Here is a 23,968-nt window from a genome sequence, read left to right on the forward strand (position 1 = left end):
CATTCTATTCCTATGTTAAGGGATTCACCAGGGAGCTTTCAGTGGAACCATCAAGCATTCCTCTATATTAACCAGATAGCCTGCTATCTCCCTGCAGGGGCATTTTAATAAATTATCCATTGCTTCCTTCTAGTGCAATAATCCTTTAGCAGATGTGACCCAATATATTAAATTCAATGATAGAAAGAAGTTAACTTATCTGTTTTCAGAGGAAAATAAATGTAATTTTTCTTCAATGACAAATTTCACCACGTCACTGAAGTCGTGCATGATCACACAACTGCTTGGTCGGTTTGTGGTCCAAATCAAGTTGAGCATTAAAATGGTAGTAATCCTTTTACATATTGTACTGTGGACTTTCAAGAATACTACTGAGGATTTTCAATAATAGCCTTGGAGAATAGGCATTCTATCTAGGACTGCTGTCATAGGATTCCTGAAGTCTTCCTTAGAGAAAAGTTTCCACTGAAAAAGCAGCAAGCTAGGAAGAAGTCTTACAAAAAACTCTATGCTAGTTCTTGTGCTGGATACAAAACAATTACCAGTGATGACAAGAAATCTCATATCTCACTTACCAAGATACAGAATTAAAAAAAAAATCAAAGTAGCAATGTATTACAATAAATGTACAGTAAACTTAATAGCCTGTCATATCATCCAATGAAATTTGATAAAATATTTCATATAACCGTTTTGGCATATGAAAACTAAAATACCAGGCATATTTTGGTTTTATGTTGGAAAGCACCTTGTCATCAGCAAAAACAGTGACAGTCTTACTTCTACAAGGGACAGAGAAATTATTTTTGAATAATAATCAACACACTGCTGGATACTCTTCAGACCACAAGAGAATCACATCAAAATTAAGGAAAAGTAACCAAATTAATAAACATAATTGAATCACTCTTGAAGACTGGTTTAAAAACATGTTGCCTTTAATTGGGGTGGGAAGGGGAGCAACAATAAGTAAGAACAAAGGGTAAAAAGGCAGTAATAAAGAGTTTGCCATGGGAAGATGGGTACACACTAATCTGTAAAAGATAGCTACAGAGATGAAAAGAATAAATTCTTTTCCATATCATCATAGTTAGGATAAGGAAGAGAAGGCTTGAAATGGCTATAACAGAAAATTTGTCTTGAACATCTGGAACTACTATCTCTGAACAAGCACAGTAGAACAGGTTGCTGAGGGCAATTGTGGAATTCTAATTACTGAAAACTTTGTTTATTTGAGATAACAAGATGTGTAAGCATCTGTCAAGAACAATGCACACAGCTGATAAGGCCTTCAGTCAACTCAAGAGACAAAATAAGCTTTAGGGTCCCACTTAGTCATATGCTCTACAATTTCTGTAATATACTATTATATGTCAATGTGCTTTAGTGCCAACACTGTAGCTTTCACTCTCTCATTTGACAACCAAGAAAATCCTCACAGGATCTCACTGTGCTAGTCATCACAGTAGCTGAGATTCCTCCTAGCCCAATGCTGGCAATAGAATATTGAAGCTCCAAAAATTTTCCCAATGCAAAATTTCACCTCAGTGCTATAATTCCAGAAAAGCCATAAGTGATTAAAAACTGTCTTGTGATAAAAAGCAGTCTCAATTACCATTGCTCTTATTAGCTTGTTCTGTAAAAATAAAATACTAATAACATTCAAAGAATCAAATTCTGTAAATCTTCATCTGAAACAGATTGTTTTACCTTAAGAAACCATCCGAACAGCATCAGAAAACCAATTTTGCCAACTGTTGATTTATTCACAGAATTATATTTCTTGATACTTGATAACTTTTAATGTGAAAAGCTGCCTGAAGATATAATAATCAAGGAATTAAAACTTTCTAGAATTTCTAGACAAATGTCCTCACATGATCAAATGTCTGCCAATTCTTGTGTAACTGAGCAGAACCCAAGGCTGGAAATTGGTACAAAACACCAAGTAGACAATTATGTTAAGGCAGTTACATGGAAACAAGGAAAACAAAAAGAGATAACTAGTACATGGCAAAAAAAAAGTTGATTACATATGACCCTAAGTCCAAAGCAATAGAGAAAAAAAACATAGAAATGTCACAAATAATTGGTAATACCATTGGTAATACCACGTCTATAATGGAGCAAATGAATCCTCTCTAGCTTCCAGAGAAGTGGGAATGGTTGTGCGTGTGAAATCTCTCCATTTCATCTTTTCATCTGAAATATAACACCATCATCTAGGCTAAGGAAAACCTCATTCTCCTAAAGGAGAAGACACTGATGACCTGCCTGATTAGATATCAGTCTAGTAAATCAAAACCGTTAACATTAGCTAGAATTGGACAAAAATATTGAATGCTATAATGCAATCATGATTGCCTCCCACAATTAACACACTTCTTTTACCCTAGAGAGATGCCACACACTTGATTTTAACAGATAGCAAATTTAAGTGGGTGAAGGTATTTTCTACACTGTAAAGGCTTCAACTTGCTGTTTCCTGAGAAGATAATTTAAAAGATAGGGTATCTTTACCAAAACACATAGCATGAATTGTTTTGTCCTTGCTGCCATATCTAAGCCTCTGACCAAAGGATGCATGTACAATTTTCTTCCTGAGCAAAGTAAGTAGGAGATAACATAATGCTGCTATTAACACTTCCAGAACAAGTAGTGTTTGTATCTAAAAACCAGTATGCACTTCCATACACTTAATACAAATAGTCTCTCACTCCTATGCCTTGTAAAATATTGGGAGCAGATATTCTATAACTCTATGATTTTATTCTGACCCAACAGACATGCCAGGAAGGACACCTCAAACAGAGAGCTTGTTAGCTGATGTGCAACCATGACCAGAAGTAAATCTCAACTGGGACTACCTCAGGCAGTTTTCCACTTGCTGGCCTTTTCTCCTCCTCCCTCTTGCTCTCAGTACTAATAATTCCCTTCCTAAGCCTTCAGCTCCCTTTCTTATATTCAGAGCCTAGGAAAATTGGTGGGGTGGGAAGGCAGGCTTACCTCCAGTGCTGGAACTGACATTTTGAACCTGGTCTGTTCACTGAGAGCAATGAGTGACAGCCTGGCTGGTCTGACTTGGAGTTTTGAGGGAAAGGTTGCCTTTCACACACAATAAATGGTCTTGCATCAGTCTTTGGAAACTAATGCTATAAGATTTATAGTCAATTGAGAGGGGCCTGCTCTGTGATTATGAGAGTCCATATTACATATTAACATAAGTATTTCTTGTTAAACTTGTCTTTAATGAAATTTCTAGGTCCTCAGAAACAGTGAGACAATAAGATTATAATCCCTCTGTGGACCTGGGAGAGAAAACATGAGGATGGAAAGACACTACTCCCTATCTAACAAACCACCTTGTAAATGTGGTTTGGATCTGGTAATTAGATTTTTTTATTCACTTTTTGATTCATTCATATTGTCATTATGATGTTAAGGGAGCATTCCTGGTGGCTTCTTTGATATTGCATCTGTTATTACTCACATGCAAAACAGAGAGGAGTTAGGACTCTAGTTTTAATTACTCTATAAGATATAAGTGATTCAAGATAAAGGCTGGTCTTTACAGCTACCTTGAGGATGCATGGTCCCCAGTTTCTGATTTGAAAAGTACACTGACTGTATCTTGTGCTTACTGCTAGCCAGAAAATTGAATGACCTCAATGCAGGGGTTGGACAAAATGGCCTTTAAAGGTCCTTTGCAACCCAAACTGTTCTATAATTTTATGACTTGAGTCTTAAATGAAGTTTTAATAGAAGTTATAATTATTTAATTGTAGAGGCTATAACTATACAGTTATGTCTCCTTATGTTATGCCATCCCTAAAGTTAATCTGAAATAAAAACCCCTTCATGTGATGCAGTCTCATAAGTCATTTGCAGCAAAGGCTCCTCCTGTCAGTTCTCTGTCTTAAACTTTCAAAAACTAAGGAAGCAATTTCCGGGGGGGGGGGGGGGTCATAGGCTTTGTTTTCTAAACACCCTTCCATTCCTGCTGTGACACAAATTTAATAATAATGCTCTTGGCAACTTGTGAATGGCAACTTCTGAGTGTGGGACAATGATTATGATGGTCTGTAGTTGTTTTCCAACTAATTTCGTGACCTTTTGTTTTACTAATTCCCTTTGCCACCCACTAACAATACTACATCTTCCCAATTCAAAGTTTCAGTTATATTCTGAAGAACATACATATATCAGTAGACTTTGACTTGGAATTCAAAATTTGTTCAAATAATTGTCCTCCCTCCTGATACTAGCCTAATATCAATACTCAAATTAGTTTTGGAAACTGTGCTGCATCTCAGTGGACACTTGAATGAGAATTTGATGATGATGAAAAACTCCTGTCATTGTCCTGTTGTTTGGGAAGCTCATTAGGTGAGATACAGAGAGTCATCTACTTGTTTTATGGGCTTCTATAAATGATAACTTAGAAGGTATAAAACCAAGTAAACTGCATCTACACAATTTAAAGCCAGAAGCACTAGAATAATTAAAAGATCTTTCTAAACTGTATTGGTAGAACAGGCAAAACCACTATAATCAACTTATCTGGGGAAGTAATCAGACAATAAAAACAGAGGCATTTTAGGGACTAATAAAGCTGGAATCTAATTACTATAATAAATCTTTAACTGCAGTTATTCCAGAACAATTTCCCTTGCAGTAAAAAGTATTCTACAGGGCATTCTGTATGAAATTATTGTTGGTTGGTTGGTTAGATGTTGATCATAAGAAACAACAACAGGATGATAATTTTGGTTTTGGCATGTATTTCCATCATTCACCTCTCTTTCACCATTAAGACTTTTGGATTCGCTCAAAGGCTAGACTCGAGCAATCCTCTGACAAAACCAGAAAGAAATTTCTGCATTGACTTTCTCTTAAAAAATACACTGTCATATACTAATGTCCTATATATTCAGTTCAGAATGGTGTCATGAAGCAGTTTTGGATTTTGACAACTACACTTCTGTGTTGGTCCTTCTGCACACAGCCCACAGATATTTAATTGTAACCTGTATCAAATTTGCAAATCAATAGGTACTATGTATACTGTTATAAGCAGAGCTTGCAAGGGTGCAACTCAGCCCACCTAACCCAAGGAGACAATGCTGGAGGTGAGCTAACCGTGTAAGCTCTTTCTGCAGACAACAGAGCTCTGTCCCCAGTGGAATTTAGGGCATAACTGATCTTACCCTGCAGCAAACCCCTACATTCAGTCAGAAGAACAGCACTTCAATGTCCTCAGACTCGATCTCTACTGGTATCACAGTGGAATCCTACATATCTGCAAAGGTAAACACCCAGAGTAAAGAGTGGTGAATGCTGACCTGCTATCAAAATGACACCAAGTGGCAGGGCCACGCGTGGAATGACATTGTCCTAAGCCTGGCTTACCTGTACTTCTGTTCCTAATGCAATGCAGCTGAGTGTTCCAGCCAAAGAGCACTCATTTTTACTGTCATGCTTTATCAGCTTTGAAAAGGGAAAATTATTATTTAGAGTAATTGCACCTATGCTGAAGTTCACTGTATGAAACAAACATATTCATAGCTGAAAATTTTTTTTCTATCTGTTCACCAATATAAATAAATATTTAATATATGTCCAATATAAATCAAAGTATAAAAATTAGGTTTCTCACTTAAAATTATTCTTTTTTTAGTCTATGTGATCAAAAAAAACCCTAAAATCACCTCAGATGAAAAGACAGCTTATGGATGTGGCATGTATGTCCTGCATTGCACTACCTATGAAACCTTTTAAAGAATTAGTTCTCATATTCAACTGGAATACCCATCCCATTTCAATAACTTGTTTAAATATAAAGTCTGATTGCATGCTTATGGATAAGATGGAGAATCCACCTCAATTAAATATAACAGAGAAACCTTAAACCAACTGCATGTTAGAAAAAAGTTTATTTTAATTTTTATTTCTTTAGAGAACTTTCCAGAGGGGGATCTTGTTAATATCAAATAATTTTCAGTGAGACTTTTAATAAACTTAATGAAATACTGTTGAATACTAAAATTTACATAATTATTAGGACACTTTGCTAACCAAGTACTATGAAGGCTGCAGCAGGAAAAAATATTTATGTTGTAAGAGCTACTCAAAGCTATAAATACTTTCTGCACAGAAGGCTCTTTGGAGCTTGTATGTCCAAATACCACAAAACAAATGTGGACTTGCACATGAGAATGTACTCTCAGAATCAGAAGCAAACCCTAAACCCAAGCCAAACATGAAGTTTCAAATTCCCAACTCCTTAGATTTCCAAGTTTCCTACATATATCAGTCACAGTACAGTATATTTTATAATACTTCTCTCATCAATGTATTGCTGCATCTTATTAGCGTAATTCAAAATAAACAAATTCAATAGTACCTTATACCACTTTCTGTGACTAAGACATCTATAGCTAACCACTTTTATTGAAAGTGGAAACTTAAAACAGTTCAAACTATGAAAAAAGTTCAACAAAATTCAGCTTGTATGAAAATCACACAAGCAGTGTACCCATAAACAAAGTTTATTAAAATGCAGGGTTGTTTTTCCTGGTAGGATGAAAAATTTTATCAATTTAACCTTGAAAGCAAAACTATACCTTTTTCCACCTTATAGAAATTCTGTAATCTGCAGTGACATTTATTTAGTTGCTGTTTAAAAAGAAACAACCACAAAGCACTTAGGGTAGAAAAGGAAAGTAGCTCCACTTTGTCATACTTTCATATCCTAAAGTTCTTGTACAGACTCTGATGAGTAATGTTTCATAATAGTAAGTTTCTTACACAAGCTGGCATTTTTGCCTATGAGGCATATTTTTGCCATATGGGATGGCTCTTGTACATCATTTTATTATACTGTTCTAACAGGTCTGTAAAAGCAGCACATAACAGTGAGTTTTTTCCTACTATCAAGTAGGTAGGAAATAGATTCATTGCAGTAAGATATTCCCTGCCAATAAATGGAAATATAGGCATAATTGCCAAGCTTTCCAAGTTGTTTTGGTTGTGTTCTTTACTTTTTATATGTAATGCTTACATGTGACATATTTAATACTTAAATAAAACGTCTGAAGTTTACCAGTCCTAGAAACTTATGTTTAAACCAAATAAACCATACCAAAATAATGGAAAAGCAGTATTTCTAAATACTCAAATATAAAATAACAGCCACACAGAAAATGGAAACAGAATGACAAAGGAGTAGAGCTACTGAATCCCTTGGCACAGGCCCTGAGGCTTCTGGGCATTGTCAGCAACCAGCCATGACCCCAGTGAAAGAGGTTTTGCAAGTGAGTGCTGGTTGACAGCAGCTGATGAGCCAGCCTGTTCCCAGGTGGCCAAGAAGGCCAATGGCATCCTGGCTTCTATCAGCATTAGTGTGGCCAGCAGGACCAGGGCAGTGATTGTCCCCCTGTACTCAGCACTGGTGAGGCTGCACCCAAATCCTGCATTCAGTTTTGGGCCCTTCACTACAAGAAAGACATTGAGGTCCTGGAATGTGTCCAGAGAAAGGCAACGGAGCTGATGAAGGGACAAATCAGGCAGCTGGGAGTGTTTGGGGGTGTTTAACCTGGAGAAAAGGAGGCTCAGGAAGGACCTTATTGTTCTCTACAGCATCCTGAAAGGAGATTGTAGTGAGTGTAGAGAGGTGGAGGTTGGTCTCTTTCCACAGGTAACAGGGGACAGAACAAGAGGCCATGGCCTCAAGTTGCTCGTGGACAGGTTTAGATTGGACATTAGGAAAACTTTTTATCACTGAAAAGGTTGCCAGGCTGTCCTTGTGGCACTTAAAAGACGTGTTACTTAGGGACATGGTTCAGTGTTAGGTTATGAGTTGGACTCAATGACCTTAAAGGTCTTTTCCAACCTAAACAATTCTATCATTCCATTCTGTAACCAGGTAAGATTGATTGGCGCACATTTATGCCAGCCTTGGAAACAACCAAGTGTTTACCTTTAAAAGTACATGCTCTCTAGATGTTTATTCAACTGCAATTTATGTACATGAGATTACAGGAGCAAAACTTCACTAGTCTTTAGTCTAATTTAAATAAATCCTCCCAGAAAGCATGGTTTTGAATTTCAGAACAGAATGTTACTTTCAGACTTACCTTTTTCTGTTTTGTCTTGTTCAGTTTCTTTTTCACTTTTCCCTAGAACATTAAAAATATAATTTCATTGAAATAAATTTATGTTAACATTTTACAATAAGAAAGAGATACAAGAAAATTACAATTTATACTCAAAACATAATTGAGTCAACCAGACTCTTTGTTTCATTTTTATTTTTTAAAATAACCATAGATTATTTTCTGAACTATATAGTTACCTAAAAGGTCTTTCCCTGCAGATGCTTCAAATATTACAATATTGCTTCCATCACAAAACATTTCACAGAATTTCTCCTCTAGATATTTAATATATTTTTTTGATATACACCTACAATGCAAGCTATTTTGTAAGAAAGAAAATCTGTTCACTTATTAAAAGATATTGGAAACACTAGCTTAATACATACATTTGTTTAAAATGTGAAAAAGCCAAAATCAATTGGAACTTAAGTCTCATTTTTAGAAGTGACTTGGGCACTTGGAAGCTTTTGTCTTTTTTCAACTTTTAAAACAATGTAACAGGTGTTTTGCAAACATCTGACTGCAGAGGTAGCTGTTAAGTAAGCATTAAGACAGTCTGTAGCAAAGGCAAACTAAATCCTGGACAAAAATCATGTATGTGTATTTCATGAAGGTGGTAGATACATAAAGATCTTTTCCCCCCTCTAAACACTTTTTGATCCTGCCCTACTCTATAATAAACAAAGCATCTTGCCTCACAATTCTAACACTGTTATTCTATTTCCATTTCCAATTTTTTTCCCAATAAGCTTCCAATATTTCCTCCTAATAAACTTAGAGAACACTAAATAGGGAGGTCTGTTGCCTTTTTAGCTAGTTACTGTCCTCTTTAACATACGCTGTTTAATTTGAGGTATTCTTACATATATAAAAAACATTTTCTTTCATTTCCAAGTAATTTACAGACACCTTATCTGAATACTCAGTCTTTACTGTTTTTTAAGCTGACTGATCAGAAGCATTATAGTACAAATACGACATTTAAAAATGCAGAAACACATTGCATTTTTTTAATAAAGAAATTGGATTTTGCACACATATGAAATCAAATGTTTTAACACTCTAATTTCACCCTTTACTATAGGCTGACAACTGCTATTCCTGAATGTATGGACACTATAACTCTAATTTATATTCAGTACAAGGCAGAATGAGCATTAACTTGATTATATGGTAAATTAAATAAATATGATCACACTGAAAGTCATTCACTTCTTCAATTACATCATGGGATCTAGATTGTCAATTAAATTGTAAGAAATGACAAAAGATCTATAGAGTCAATTACGTACTAGGAACAATTATTACTGTAGCAGTATATTAATGAAAGCACTGTGCAGTATTTCCCAAAACCCTGGCTTCTTTATTTTTTTGCATATATCCCACAATCAATAAAATGATCATATGTCATCCAAAACACTACATTTTTAAAAGAGCAATAATGCAGTCCCAGATGAAATAATAGTTTATTTGTACAGTTTTCACACAAACCAGTTCATATACTCATATTTCTACTTTTACCACCTCCCATTACCATGACACATCATGCTAGTTCACCACCCACTTTCCACGGATCCTCTCCTTTATCAGCAACACTTGAGATTCTCACTTGGCCTCTTCTCTCTGCTTCATTCTAGGTCACTGGATAACCCACCTCCACACATCTTGGACATTCATGTTACTTCTGCAACTTCTTTGCCATTACAGGAAGAACAATGTATATGACCTCCTTACTCTAAAGCCCCCTCCTATCTCCTGTTTCTTGTCTGGCTTCACATTTCTTTATTCCTAAGACTCACGCAACATGCAACCTACAGCTCTCTAACTCTCTATTTATGCACTAGAATTATTTCTCCAATCTCTCAGACTATTTTCAGCCTGTATTCTGCTAAATTAGCTGCAAGTGACTTCACCAAAGCCTCTCCAATGATCTTTAAATACTCCCACTTCTCCTCCTATGTAGCTGCTTTTGAAATTCATCACAACTTGATCTTGTTAGCTCTGAAGCTAAGAATTCACACTTCACTAAGAATTCACTTCAGCATCATATTCAGCACATATTGCTTTGTTCCTTCCACATTGATCCCTAGCATATTTCAATGGTGCAAAAGGTTTTAATTATGCTATTTCTGACAAAGGCTTGAAAATGTGTGCTCTCAAAGTCAGGGATATGATAATAAATCTTGAGACTATTTTTTCATCAACTTAAACCAATTGTAGCTCAAGCAAACAAATAAAAAAACCTTAGCTCTTCCAACCACTCTCATCCTTTACTTAATGGCTTAATTTCTAGCAAAATAATTCAAGATGAAAATCACTAACAAAAGAGCTTTAGCTAATCTCTATAGGCTAGGAATGCTATCACTATATAACAAAGGCACCAGGGATTCTCAGGAAGGTTTCTACCAGGAAGAATAAATTTATTTTTCATATTACGATACAACTAAATGCTTGATGGCATATGAGAATGACCCAAGTCACAATTAAAAATGTGTTTCAGACCTTGTAGATTTTACATGAATCTCAATCAACACTATAAATGCACAATACAACTTATTTTCAGATACATAATTTTTTAAACATGTAAAATTACAAATTATGTTCAGTAAAATCATTACATTTTTCAGCATCTTTCCTATACCAAATCTTAGCCATTTATTTTACTTCTTAGAAAGAAGTGTCATGATATGGTACCTTTTCAATTACACAGAATGTTAGAAAGTCACTTAAATTGTAGCAAACTGGCAGTATTAAAATACAACTTTAGTATTCTACTCTGCTTAGTGGTATTTCTTCCTGTGATTTCCAAAAAAAGCAACTGAAGCCAAGATTTCATAGATTCACTGACATATAACAAGAGGCTATGTAGCAATGTGAAAATATTAAGAAAAAGGTAATCTTCTGACTTTTTTTTTACCTATTAATCAGCAATACCACATCATTAACGGTTTGGAGGTGTTTGAAAACTGAAAAGTCCAAGGAAGATTTTTGCTTTCACAGAAGTGCATGGACCTTATTAGATTTCTGATTTAAACTATGGACCATAACCACAATATGCAAAACAGATATACCACTTTCCCCAAACATTAGTGTTTGTTAAGAAGTGCTATCTCATCCATTATAAATTACAAACAGAAATGATGTTTCATGAAAAAAATTCAGGCCTATTTGGTTGCAGAATGTTAATACTCCAAAAGGACAATCATGACACAATTATAGAAGACACAGACCTTAGTATACCGCCCATTTCCTTCACATAACAGCAGCCAGAAAGAAAATTAATTTATTTTACTTGCTACTTGCTCCTTGTAAACAATACTTTCAAATATATTTTTAATATTCAAATTCACAATTAAAAAATAATATTACTTAGTGGCTGACTCAAATATTTATCCCTATAGCTAGTATTTAATACATTTAGGAATAAATAATGACACTAGAAAGACAAAGATATTCTTCTGTGTTTTATTGCAGCCAAACATTAAAATGGATTAAATATACATATTTTTAATAGTCCACTTGACCTTGCTCAGCTTGGCATATTTTTGTAAACATGAAGCACATAAAATCACATACCCAGTTACAAAATACTTAGAATTCAATCACAGCGTAATATACTCTCAAAGTCCCATAATTCTACAAATAGGCTGCCACTGTTATATAAAAAGTCCTCCATTCACCATTCTAAAATAATTCCCAAGATACCTCACAAAATATGGCTTTGTAAAAATTATTGCTCTGCAATTCACAATCACAGGTAATTTTACTAGAATATCCCATCCCAAAACACATCACAGTCTAAGAGTATTATTGCTTTCCTGAAAAGTCTAAAGATATCGCTTTGGGACATCTGTATTTGTTGATAAGATCTAACATGTGGAGTCTTACTGACATCCCAAACCCAAAAAAAGGGCAAGCATATATGATGCCCTTTCCACTACAAATGTAAGCATCTAAAACCCTGATTTCAAAACAGTGTTACAGAAATTGAAAGTCTTCCTGTAAAGCAAAAGGCAACCAACTGTTAGGGTTACCAAATTGGTTTTTTCTTTTTATAAATTCATCTTACTTTATTTCTCCTAAGCTCCTGTAACAGGCTTGGCAAATTCCTAAAATCACAGCAATTATTCCTGAGCCAAAAAGGAACACATGCAAAATATCAAAGAATAAAATATGTCTTCGTAATTGTGGAACAGCAGCACAGAACAGGTAAAAAGCACACCTGTTATATTAAAATTCTAAATCACTCACAGTACCTAAATTTCAGATGTACCATTTTTAAGATCATTCATAACTGTAGGTCTTAAATTCTGACATAATATTTTTCTTAAGGTTGAATTTCCAAAGTACTTTTTCCAAATCAAGTGTTTATGCAAATCTGACTTTTAAAATAATTTACTGAACATAAAGCTTATTAAAGCCAGCTTTGAGATCATTATATTAGTAGGCAAACCAAAATGGAATAATTTTACTGAATTCAACCTGATTCTAACAACTCAGTCTTGCTGCAATCTCCACTGACTCCCTGTCAGGCTAGCATCTAGTCTCTACACATTTTTGCCTGAAAAATCAGATGAGCATAAATAAAAAGTGCTAATTCATACATAACGGGTTTTTGAAAATTGTAATTTTTTAATTTGGCCTTTTACTAGTGTGAATTAAACACACATTTTATACCTTGTTAGGTATTTTAAAAATCACCTGAAATTCATGTAGTTAACTGTTGACATAACATCAGTGCAAAGAGATATAAGTCAAACTTCACAGCATAGTGTGTGCCTGATTAGTGCTTTTTAATAAAATGTAATTAGGCTGTATTCTATATCAGCAGTTATGAAACATTTAGAAGTTCATAACATCATATGTTTCATTCGACCAAACTGCTCTGTACATACTGTATGAATCCACAACAAAAGATATATATTAAAATCTGAAAAAAATGTACTTGCTGCTATGTTATAAATAGAATATTAACAGTTGCTTAAACAGTACATGAAATGCAGCTCTAAGCTGTAACTCTGTCACAAACACAGAAGAAAAATAATGAATTCACTAAACTTGACCAAGGGAAAAAAATATCAGACAGGAATGTAAACTAAACATCCAAGTGTTAAAAATGCTTACTAAAATGACAGTTGGCTAAAACCCATTTACAACGTCTTAGTGTTCATTCCCCAAACCCTGAACTGCTTGGTAATTACATCATAAGGTCTATTTCAACCATCTGCTCCCCTTTTGTAGCGTTTGGTTAGGACTGGTCCTCCTGATGTAGGGACTTTTCTTTTGAAGCTTTAAGTATCTGAAAAAATAAGGGGAAATCTATATTAAAGGACCAACCAAAACACAACTTCCTCTAAAACAACAACAAAAAAATCTTAAATGCTAAAAAATGCAACTTTGTAGCAAACTAGTTAATATGAAAAAGCTATCATTTCTAGGAGCTACCTTAATGAATATACACAAAGTTGCTGTATAAGGTGGGAAACAACTTTTAAGTATTCATCCAGGCAGTAAATTTTTTATTACCATATGGCACTTTATTTACCTTGTAAAGAATATCTAGGCCATGCTACAAATTCATTTAAACATTTTGATTTTGGTTTTGGTTTGGTTTTTAGTTTGATTTTGGGTTTTATTTGTTAAAGTCAAAGGCAACCGGAAAAGAGGAGCCAGGGAATGAGGAAGGGTCAAAGTTCTAAAGTGGAAACTTCTCTACACATAAGGGGTTTCAGCAGTTGGTAAAATAAATGTAGAGTTATAAAAGTGTCAAGGATACAAGGCAAAGGGGAGGAGTGGAGCAACTTATAGATATTTTAAATCTAAACACATACAAGCAAATTCAGAGAGTAACAGTATCCCCTAAACCCGCAATGTCTCCCTAAAGTATGTGTCCAACAAGTACCACTCTATCACAACCACTGCAATTTATGTGCCAGTGTAAGGCAGGATTAGCCAGGAAATCTGAATCAGTACTATTTCAAGCTAGTTTATCAAACCATTTGTTTATAAAAGTGCAGATTATAACAGCAGCTAAAGTATCCTACATCTGGAAAAGAATGCTGGCAATAATTTCAGAAGTAAACTCAGCGAATTGGAAAACAGGACTTACAGATACCTAAGGATGTACTTGACTAGTATGAACTTTGTGATGTGCCCTGAAGTCAGCAAAAAACTTTTGACTTGCACTCCAGCATATTCAAATCCCACACCCAGTGTCTTCCCTGGTAATATGAGAATGTTCCTAACAGCTGAATTCAATCTCTGAACTCTCCTGTTTTCTTTCCAAAAAACTAAGTACCTATGTTTTAGCTAAAAACCAAACAACTGCTCTAAACCTGATACAAACTGGTGCCATCATGCTTCAAATGCAATTGTATAATTTAAACTACCAAAGAATACAGAACATATAGTAACATTTCTGAATTTCTTTTACACTGCCTGATGTTATGTTTGTGACTGCTTAAAGAAAAGGAAATATTAGCTTTGAACAACTGATGAAATAAAATCCCAAACAAAGAAGAAAGACTCCTGACAACAAAATTTCCCATACTGAATCCTCCATCACAAAGAAGATATAAAAGAAACCCAGGAAACATGGATGTCATAATCTAAGAGAAAAATTTGAGAATGTTGCTTTCAAACTGAAATATTCACATTAAAAAAAGACAGGAAAATATACTTAATAGCAGAAGAACTAATAATTTAATAAAATTTTATTCATTGTCAGTAAAACTACTGACATAAACATGTCCTATGTTTTTTTTGTCAGTTTCCCAAGATGATACTTGAATTTTATGTACTGAAACAGTAAGATTTTTAGAAAAAATTATAAATACTGGTTCTTCTACCTTCAGAGTGGTTCCCACATAACTAGACAAATTATAAGAATTCTTAAGTTAGTGCAGTGCACAGATTTTGTGCTGATCAAATTATTTTCATTTTCTACTTCCTAAACAAAGGATCATGAACATTGTACTACATCTAATAATTACTTGTATCTTTAATAACTGTCTTTAAAACACATTTTGATTGATTCTCTCACTTTTTCCCTATGAAGGAAAGAAGAAAATAATTCATTCCCTCGAATGCTGCTGCTATTATGTGTTTCCAAAAGCTATGCCAGGATAGATATTGAGGTAATTTTGTGATTTAAATGGTGTATTGCACTAATTTTGAAAACAACCACAGGTAAAAAAAAAAGAATAAATCTAAAAAATTTATTCAGAAATACCTACAATTTCAAAGTAGAACAAGCTATTTCTCATTCTAGCAGTGTTTGAAAATGGCAAGGAGTCTCTCAGTATCACAATACAATAAAAGGAGAGTGCATAACTAGGTTCAATTCCACCATACTATTTGCAAGTACCTCTGCAATTAGAGGAGTGATCACTGCCCTCCACTCGGCACTGGTGAGGCTGTACCTCAAATTCTGTGTTCAGTTTTGGGCCCCTCACTGCAAGAAGGACACTGAGGTGCTGCAGTGAGTCTAGAGAAGGACAGAGCTGGGGGTGGGTCTGCAGCATAAGTCTCATAAAGAGCAGCTGAGGGACCTGGGGTTGTTTAGTCTGGAGTCAAGAAGGCTCAGGAAGAACCTTACTGCTCTCCATACATGTCTGAAAGGAGGCTGTAGCCAAGTGAGGGTCAGTCTCTTCCGCCAAGTAGCAAGAGATTGAGAAAACAGCACTGAGTTGCACCAGGAGAGGTTTAGATTGGGTGTGAGGAAAAATTTCTTCCCCCAAGGGGTGGTCAAACATTGGAATGGGCTGCCCAAGGAAGAGGTGGAGTCCTCAGCCTGAAGGTATTTAAAAGATGTGTAGATATGACACTTGGGGACATGGTTTAGTGGTGGACTTGCCAGTGTTTGGTCAAAAGCTGGACTTGAATTTAAGGGTCTTTTCCAATCTAAAGGATGCTATGATTCAAAATGGTGTATTTCGAAATCCATCACTACTATATAAAACACCTAAGTTTTTTTTGTGAAGGTAGAAAAATTAATTTACAGCTGCATCACTGAGCCATAAATTACAACACAAAAACTGATAGAAATATGGCCCAAAAATCCAATATTTCAAGTTGGCACTTCTATTCTGAATTTAATTTTGAAATAGTATCCGTAAGTCAAGAAATCATCTCAATATCCTCAACTGACATTGTGCAGTGGAATTATCTACTGCTGAAATTTTGTAATAGTTCTGTAAGGGCCTTTTTGTTATTTTAACTTTAAACAGCAACCTTTTCTGAGACAAAACATCTTTTCCTCTTCTCCAGTTCCAACTTAATCCATAACAAATTGAGTGAAGACTACCTTTGCTGAACTTCTTGCCCATACTGTCAAAGATAACTACTGTTTGTTTCTACACTGATTATAAGCTTTGGTTAAGAATACTTCATTATGAAATGAAACACTTTCAGTTAATGCATCTATTAAATAATAGCTATGGCTTCAAACTTTCCAACACACCACATGGCTGTTGTGATAAACAACTTTGAAAGACCTCGCAGACAACACAATTATACACCAATATGAGCATTTCAAACCACCGCAGCTAAGGTTCAGCATACAAACTCAAACATGAACTAAACCATGCCTCCAATCTGTACTGGACAACCACAAAAGGCCTCCTGTGTTTTCTTCACTTCTCTGGCTACTTTTGGCATGACTAAGAACCAAATACAAATACTGTAAGGAAAAAAACAACGCAGAACTCTCCGGGCACCACATCTTGTAAGAGCTCCTGCATAGATTACAGAGATTAACTAACCCAGAAAGGGGGTCAGGCTAACCAACACAAAACAAAAACAGAGGTTAGAAGTCTTGCATTGCAGCTTCTCTGATGTACTACCCTGTGATACAACTCTGTGTTCCACTCAACACAACTAGTTTGGTACAACAAGCAAATTAGCTAATTGCAATAGTTAACTCCAAGAAATGTAACAATATGCAGTTCTTGAATTTAGAAGCCACTTATCTATACTAAAAATGGTTTTGGTAAAATCCATGTCTACTACTGTCAGGCAACAGATGAAAGAACTGGAAGTGCTCTTGTTCTTAAAATCAGTTATGCCAAGAAAAATGTGATGGCATGACAAAACAGTCTCTGTTTCCAGATCTGTGCCCAAAGAATGTGCCACAGTCAGATTCCAATAAATCCGACTGACACACACAGAAGTAACATTACCATTGTCCATGACAATTGCTCTGGACAGGAAGTATATGCATATCTAGACCTGAAATTGTACTTCCCTTTCAAAAGTATTCAGCTCTATCTTTATCATTAAAAATCATGAAAAATAAATTCTAAATTAAAACTACTTAGTTTATTTGGAATGCTTTCATATAACCCAATAACTATCATTGGCATTTATCAAGTATAACAGAAAAATTATCGCTTCTAAACCAAGAAGCAACTTTGACAATAATGATATCCCTTCACAAAGTAATTTGATTACTCATTTCCATGTAGCTATAGCTTCACTTTTTTAGGAAAAAAACCAAGCATCCAAGATTGACTTACCCACTTGAACATCATCTGAATAATCTTCAGCTTTAACAGGTTTTTCTGTAAATAAAAAATGTAAATATAATTCAAACTCAACCACTTCCCAAATTAGCTTACAAAAAGCCCCCCTTTTTTTTTATTCCACAGTGACCTATTAAGACTGCTCTGTAATACTGCTTTTGCAGAAGTGGGATGCAAACTTCTTCCTTGGCTAAATTTTTCCAAGGGACTTAAGTAGGCCAATGAATCTATTGTAGGACTGCACAGTTTCAAAAATGATACTTAAAATTTCTGAAAGTGTACTATCCAAAGCACACGTATCCCAGTTTCACATGTTACTACAGTATGGGCTTAGAAAACATCCATATATACCTACTATGTTTCTAGCTGTAACTGTGAAATACTTGACTTCAAAATTCAGTTACTTTTATTTCTATAGGTATGTTTAAATTAGATATGTCACACATCACCTAGTGCTACCACTGCTAATAGACTGAAGTCTGCACACATGTTTGGAAGGAGTCAGGCTCCCCAGAAAAAGCTTCACAATAGGCAGGATGCTGGCTGTAAATAATAGGAAGGACTAAAGAGGGGAAATACATTCTCTTATTTGAGAGGCCCATAAATAAAGAGCTCAAAGCTTAGGGGACATTCCACTTTACTCCTTACATATACCATCTTTCCTGAGTATGCACTCCTGACTGGCTGGTGGAAAACAAAGCATGGAAAAGAAATTTTCCATTCCATCATATAACCAAATACTGTAATTTTTAGCAATACAAGTTTTTCTGTAAAAAAGCACTCTTGACTTCTAAAACTGAAGAGTGCTTCCTAAGCCATTAAATATGTCATTAAATATGCCCAAGATGCTAGATTCCAAAAACACAGATATGTTTGTCCTTGAAAGAAAACAGTTGTAGAAAAAGTTACAAATATATTTTTATTGCAGCATAGAATCCTTCCATAGTATTTATCATCCCCAATTATAAAATTTTTAAAGTAGCAAAAGCATGGAAAACACAATACACAAACCTGATTCCTCTGGTTCAATGGCGACGTCATCTTCTATTTGCTTATCTTCTATTCCTAGATAGAAAAGTGTTGAAAGTTATTCACACTACATTCATAATTTTGTTTTTATTTCCCAGCAGCCACACAACTGAATTAGTTTTAAACAAAAAGGAAGACTTAATTTACAAACTAACAAGTTCAGTTAACTGAAGAGTAGGAAAAATGGTACTAAATACATTTCACATCCAAAAGTTTGCCCACTAGAAGCAGGACTTCTACTGCACACACCGGAAGGATTTTAGTTACAATTGTTGTTTGAGTGAAACAATGTATGTTATCCCTTTTAATCATACAAGAATGCATTTTTAAAATAGAAAACCTAAATAAATATAGCATCAAATTCTACACACAGTGCTCAGGCTAAACTACTTAGACTGCTTTGCTCTAGCTGACTCACTCAAAAACATATTTGAGAAAAACTTCTTTAACAAAAAATTTAACTTCTTAGAGCAGATCTTTAAATTAGATTTAACACAGTACTCATTTAAAATTCTTCAAGAACAACACAACAAACAAAAATTTACAACATAACCTTTCTGAGTAGCAATGTGGGAAATTACCACAGAGCTCCAGTTTAAGCAATGGAATAGGCACTTCATAAGAATGTCATGTAGTTCAGCAAGGCCAGGTACAAGGTCCTGCACCAGGGTCAGGGCAACCACCAGTATCAATAAACACTGGGGGAAGAAGAGATTGAGAGCATCCCTGTGGAGATTGACTTGGATATTCTGATGGATAAAACACTGGACATGAGCCAAAAGTGCACTCCCAGCCCAGAAGGCCAACTGCATCTGTGGATGCCTCTAAAGAGGAGTCTCTCAACAGACCCCCCCATGGAGTGCTGCATCCAGCTCCGAAGTTTTTAGTACAGACATGGACCTGTTAGAACAGGTTCAGATGAGGTCCATGAAGATGATCAGAGGGCTGGAGCACCTCTCCTAAGAAGGCAGGCTGACAGGCTGTGACTGTTCAGCCTGGACAAAGGAAGATTCCAGTGAGGCCTTACCACAGCCTTTCAGTAAGGAATCTTGTAAAAGAGATGGAGAGAGATTTTTAACTCACGCCTGTAGCAACAAGACAACGGATTTTGAAGTGAAAAAGAGCATAAAGATTGGACATAAGGAGATGTTGTATGATGAGTGTGGTGAGACAATGGACCAGGCTGACCAGCACAGTAGTGGATGCTCCATCCCTGGAAGAGTTTAAAGTCAGGCTGGACAGAGCTTTGAGCAAGCTGACTAAGAATAAGATGTCCCTAGATATGGCAGGGAGATTGAACTAGAGGATCTTTAAATACCTCTTTTAATCTAAATTGTTCCACGATTCTATTCTCTGTTGTGTTTTTCTTTTTTTTTTTTAATTTTATTAATAAATATAAATGGAAAAATAAAGTTTTTACAAGCTATAAAATTTCATACCTGACAGGTCTTTAGCCATACCAAAATCTTCATTAATTTCCTCTATAAGTATAAAAAGGAATAAAGTGTATAATCAGCTTGCCTTTTTTTAAAACATCTGTTTTTCAAACATATATATTTAATCAAAACACTAAGTTCACAATTATAAAATATATACCTGGCCCTGTGGCTTCATTCACCCTCTTTGGAAGGTCCTCAATAGCTAAGAAAACATTCAATTCAAAGCAATAATGAAGTCAAGCCCTCAAGTGATGGAACTTACACAGTACACAAAAGAACACAGGTAGCACATAGACATGTTTACCTGATATTAACAAGCAGACACTTTGATGAATTCCAGGGAAAAAAAATACACCTTAAATATTCTTTCCTGTTTCAGTAAATAGCTCCTCTATTCATCAGCTAGTTATTTCAAAATTGTACCTTTTCAACAATTGTTGTTTAGATTATGATACAAAAACTGAAATTTTAAAACAAATTAATCTTTCTAAATACATTAAAGTACTTCCACGTTCTTTTGCAGCATCAACTCCGTCTCCTAGACATAGTGAAAGCCAGCTAAAAAAACTGCATACCTATGAACTTTAAAAGTCTTATTTGGATAAACATGCAATTCATTTTTGAGTCCTAATTTCCTTCTTGAAGCACAACAAAGAAATTCTACGACTTAATGGATTCTACAGAAATAATAATTTTTTTCCTCTAAATACGGCACTTTTTAAATTCCTTTAACTGTCCTCTTTAGATTATGATAACAGAGGTGACAAAACAGATACTTACAATTTATTTACACTAGAGAAATTATTGACTTCCTTCTAAACTAAATGATTGGGGGGTTTTTCAGTCAACTGTCTGAGATGATTCTCAAAAGAGCTGGCATTTCAAGACAACAAAGTATAGAGAACCCAGAGGGAATACTGCAGACAAATAATTTGTAATTGCTTCTACTAATTAGACAAATGCATCAACAAGAGGTCTGCATCAAAGCAGAGCTAGCACTGAGAGCCTGTACATTTTGAATAATCCTACACACTGTTTGGTTGTAGGGTTATGAGGAGGGCTCATTACAAGCAGTGTCTGCAATGAACTACTGTGGTCCAGCTGCTCACTAAAAGCCTCAGACACTCCACTCTGTGTCAGCTGAGACCTTAAAGATGAATCCTCAAGGATGGCATATTAGAACTAAGTTTCTCAGTTCACAGTCAAAAATCTAACTTCATAACAATACAGACTGTAATGAACCTTTGCCATAACTGGCAATGGCATGACTGAAGGTCACACAGATTACAGATTGTGTATTTCAATATATATAAACAGCAAGATTAAGTTTATTATCTTTATGCTAATTTGCCTAAAATATTTTTTATATATATATATCAGTATATACCTGTATCTTGAATCTCAGTCTGCTTTTCATGTTTTGGTTCTGAAAGGAAAATAAAGTTCCTGGGTACTTGATATGCATAAAGTATTCCAAAAATTTGGTTAAATATACAGTTATTCTGTTGATGACAAAAGCAAGGGCCTTAAAAAAATTTCCCCTGGTTTGGGGTCCTGAATAGATATATGAAGCCTTTCTGGAGCTTGTAGTAGAAATTCTACATTAAAAACCCCAAACCATATGTGTACATATTGCTGAAATTTCTAGACTTTCTATCACACAGATGAAATGCTGAAAACAATTAAAAAAATACAATTACAAATCTATCAATCAGTATAGTTGTTACAATTCTCCTACATTCTTAATCTTTGCATAGTCACTCTAATTTTTGTAATTCTGAAGAAGAAATAGGTCAATAATTCATTATTTAATTTTAGATAATGTCTGAAAATAGAAAAAATGCTATTGTCTGAATTTTCAATATATACTTAGTGTGAATTTTAGACTGAAAAAGTTCATTCAGTTTGGATAATTTAATCATCTAGCAGGTACTTATCCTCATCTGAAAAAGGTTATTCACATAACATAGAATTATGTTATGTAAACTATGTTTAACTATGTTTAAAAACATAGAATATCCTTAGAAAAACATCCAGAACTCTTTCTTTCTAATGCAAATCTCAAACTTGCTTTCTTTCTCTAGTTTCTTGGCTAGAAAATGTAGGAAACTTTTCATAAAACTGGAAGTGAGTTATTGTATTCCAAATTCTATGATCAGTCATTTACACACTCCACTCTGGGCACTTATTTCCACTAAAGAATTCTTAGCATTGACAATAACCTCAGATGTGATTACAGTGATCCCATTTGAGCAGTTTCTGATCTGAATTAAGAACCATGCCTCACAAAGCCAGAGTCACAAAAGAAATTGGACTCTCTGCCCAGCAACCATCTTGCACTGTCTTTAGCTTTGAGAACTCTACAAAGCAGCAGGACTGGAGAAAATATTTCACCAGAAGGTTATGCCAGAAGTGGGGAAACACATGATAGAAATGGGGAACATAAATTGACTCAAAGCTATACTTCTTTTGATTTCACAGACAATTGCATATGAAGGCTTTAATGTGAATCTTCTGGTGGGGTTCAACTGAAGTTTTGGATCCCATGCCAAAACCACAAGCTTCACATTTGAGTGGAAGGATTTCAGATCTCCAAAATGGTCTCCAAGCATACTTTCACTTCAGAAAAATGGAGCCAAAATTGCTCTTCTCCAAAAATAAAGTAAATCTGTTTCACTTTCAATTCAACCAAAACTTTTCTTGTACCAAAAGGTATCTATCAGATATCTATCAGATATCTATAAGATATCTATCAGAACCAAAACATGAAAAGCAGACTGAGATTCAAGATACAGGTATATACTGATATATATATATATATATATATATATATATATATATATATATATATATAAAATATTTTAGGCAAATTAGCATAAAGATAATAAACTTAATCTTGCTGTACCAAAAGGTACAAGAAAGATGTGCGTAGAGACAAAAGGGATGAAAAACAGGTGCAACTGCTAAAATGGTGTCTAGCACATGAACATGCCCTGAAACTCCATGGACTGAACTCAGACTGAACTGAGAAGGAAAAAAATGGTGTGTGACAGAAAGGCAGCCTCAACCCACTGGTCTTTTTCTTCTACACTGCTCCAGGCTGGAGCTCTGAAATGAAATTCCTCTAAAAAGTACAAAGGATGCACTGTGCTTTCTCTCACAACCAGAATGCCTTCAAGGTGGAACTTGAAAGCAAGGTAAAATTATGTTGTGAAAATGCAAATTTTATCAAGAGGAGAGCAGTTTTCTATGGATTATGTTGAACTGTGGGAATAATTTACTACATAAAGAAGTCTGACAATTTAATAGTCAAGAATAATAGGTTTTTTGATAGTCACATGATACCTTAGAATTTCCTTTTGAGAAAAAGAATAGAACTTCCTATTCTCCTTATTGTCCTAATCAGAGGACTGGCAAGAATAAAGAAAGTGTAGGGGGATTTATCTGGTACTATTTAAAACTCTCATTGCAGTACAGAGAGGCACCGCTGCTTCCTGAAGTAAATGAATCACTGTATTTTCTGACTCACAAAATACAGTGATTCACTGTTATTGTGCTGGGGTGCCAGAAGAGACTGCAGAATATTACATGCTTTTGGAACTGATGATGCAATTTACTTTGTAACCTCCTTGATCAACTTCGTCAAAAAGCAGATATAGATGTCTCTTCACAAGGGCATGGAAGCATTTTCTGTTTGTGTTACCATTACATATGAAAGAGCATGAAAAGTAAAGATTAGAAGTTGCACTTCATGTCTAGGTGTGAGAAGCAAGAGAAGTGATTCTTGATTAGGAACTGATTATAAAATAACTATGCCCTGGAA

The 23,968-nt window shown here is 35.0% G+C and overlaps 1 protein-coding gene across 8 annotated transcripts in view; it reads right to left on the reverse strand.

Annotated features, from left to right (window-relative positions):
- The window catches only part of ASPH (aspartate beta-hydroxylase), a 110,363-nt gene that overhangs the window by 39,475 nt on the left and 46,920 nt on the right, over nt 1-23,968 (reverse strand). For 4 of the 8 annotated variants that reach the window (XM_054003098.1, XM_054002928.1, XM_054003483.1 and 1 more), the window contains 5 exons: nt 20,303-20,347; nt 20,146-20,187; nt 18,689-18,742; nt 17,672-17,716; nt 8,136-8,177 (listed from right to left, as the gene is read on the reverse strand). In XM_054003098.1, coding sequence (XP_053859073.1) covers nt 8,136-8,177; nt 17,672-17,716; nt 18,689-18,742; nt 20,146-20,187; nt 20,303-20,347 — 228 coding nt within the window. Of the gene's footprint in view, nt 1-8,135; nt 8,178-17,671; nt 17,717-18,688; nt 18,743-20,145; nt 20,188-20,302; nt 20,348-21,532; nt 21,572-23,968 lie in introns of all 8 variants that reach the window. The other 4 variants (XM_054003343.1, XM_054003017.1, XM_054003261.1 and 1 more) reach the window with 3 other exon arrangements.

The sequence above is a fragment of the Vidua macroura genome, chromosome 1 (genome assembly GCF_024509145.1).
Source record: "Vidua macroura isolate BioBank_ID:100142 chromosome 1, ASM2450914v1, whole genome shotgun sequence".
In the NCBI taxonomy this organism is placed as follows: domain Eukaryota; kingdom Metazoa; phylum Chordata; class Aves; order Passeriformes; family Viduidae; genus Vidua; species Vidua macroura.